This window comes from Monoraphidium neglectum, assembly GCF_000611645.1.
Source record: "Monoraphidium neglectum strain SAG 48.87 unplaced genomic scaffold scaffold02449, whole genome shotgun sequence".
Lineage (NCBI taxonomy): Eukaryota > Viridiplantae > Chlorophyta > Chlorophyceae > Sphaeropleales > Selenastraceae > Monoraphidium > Monoraphidium neglectum.
In genome coordinates this window covers 8315-8961 of record NW_014011179.1, presented here as the reverse complement: position 1 = coordinate 8961, position 647 = coordinate 8315, and the positions used below count along the sequence as shown (strand labels likewise).

Here is a 647-nt window from a genome sequence, read left to right as displayed (position 1 = left end):
GCGCCCGCCAGTGCGCCGCCCGCGACCCCCATCGCGCCGCCACCCCCGTCGCTGCGGGCGCCAGGGCCCGCGCCGGCGGCGCCGGCGGCCGCGTGCGCGGCGCGGCCCCCTGGGGGCACAGGGTCGGCTGGATCGACGTCCACCCAGCCGTCCCCCTCCGCCTCGGCCACCCTCCGCGCCCGCGCCGCGTCGCGCGCCTCGCGCTCGCGCGCCGCCGCGGCCTCCGCTGCCGCCTCCTCATCCAATTCGCGCTGCAGGCGCAGGGCCACCTCTAGATCCGCCTGCTCCTGCCTCTGGCGCTCCGCCTCGCGCGCAGCCGCTGCCGCTGCTGCGGCGTCGGCGCCGGCGGCATGTTCGGCGGCGCGCGGCGGGGCCGCGCCGGCAGGCGGCGCGCCGGCCATGAAGCCGCCGCCGTCGTGGCGCTGGATGGTGCGCAGCATCTCTTGAAGGTGGGCGTATCCGGGGCCGCCTGCATCGGCGGGGCCCGTCGGCGCCGGCGCGGCCGTGTCGCGGCGCTCGCCGCCGGCGCGCTCGGCCTCCCACTGGCGGCGGCGCGCCTCCCGTATCTCCTGCTGCTGGCGTTCGTAGGCGCTGCCGGCGTGCGAGCCGGCGGCGGCGTGCTCCTGCAGTGGCGGGGCGCTTGGGAG

General features: G+C 81.3%; 1 protein-coding gene across 1 annotated transcript in view; it reads right to left on the bottom strand.

Annotated features, from left to right (window-relative positions):
- The window catches only part of MNEG_10763 (hypothetical protein), a gene marked incomplete at both ends in the record, with an annotated part of 4116 nt that overhangs the window by 371 nt on the left and 3098 nt on the right, over positions 1 to 647 (bottom strand). Inside the window, one exon of the mRNA XM_014040767.1 lies at positions 44 to 623. Within this exon, the coding sequence (XP_013896221.1) occupies positions 44 to 623 (580 nt within the window). The remainder of the gene's footprint in view (positions 1 to 43; positions 624 to 647) is intronic.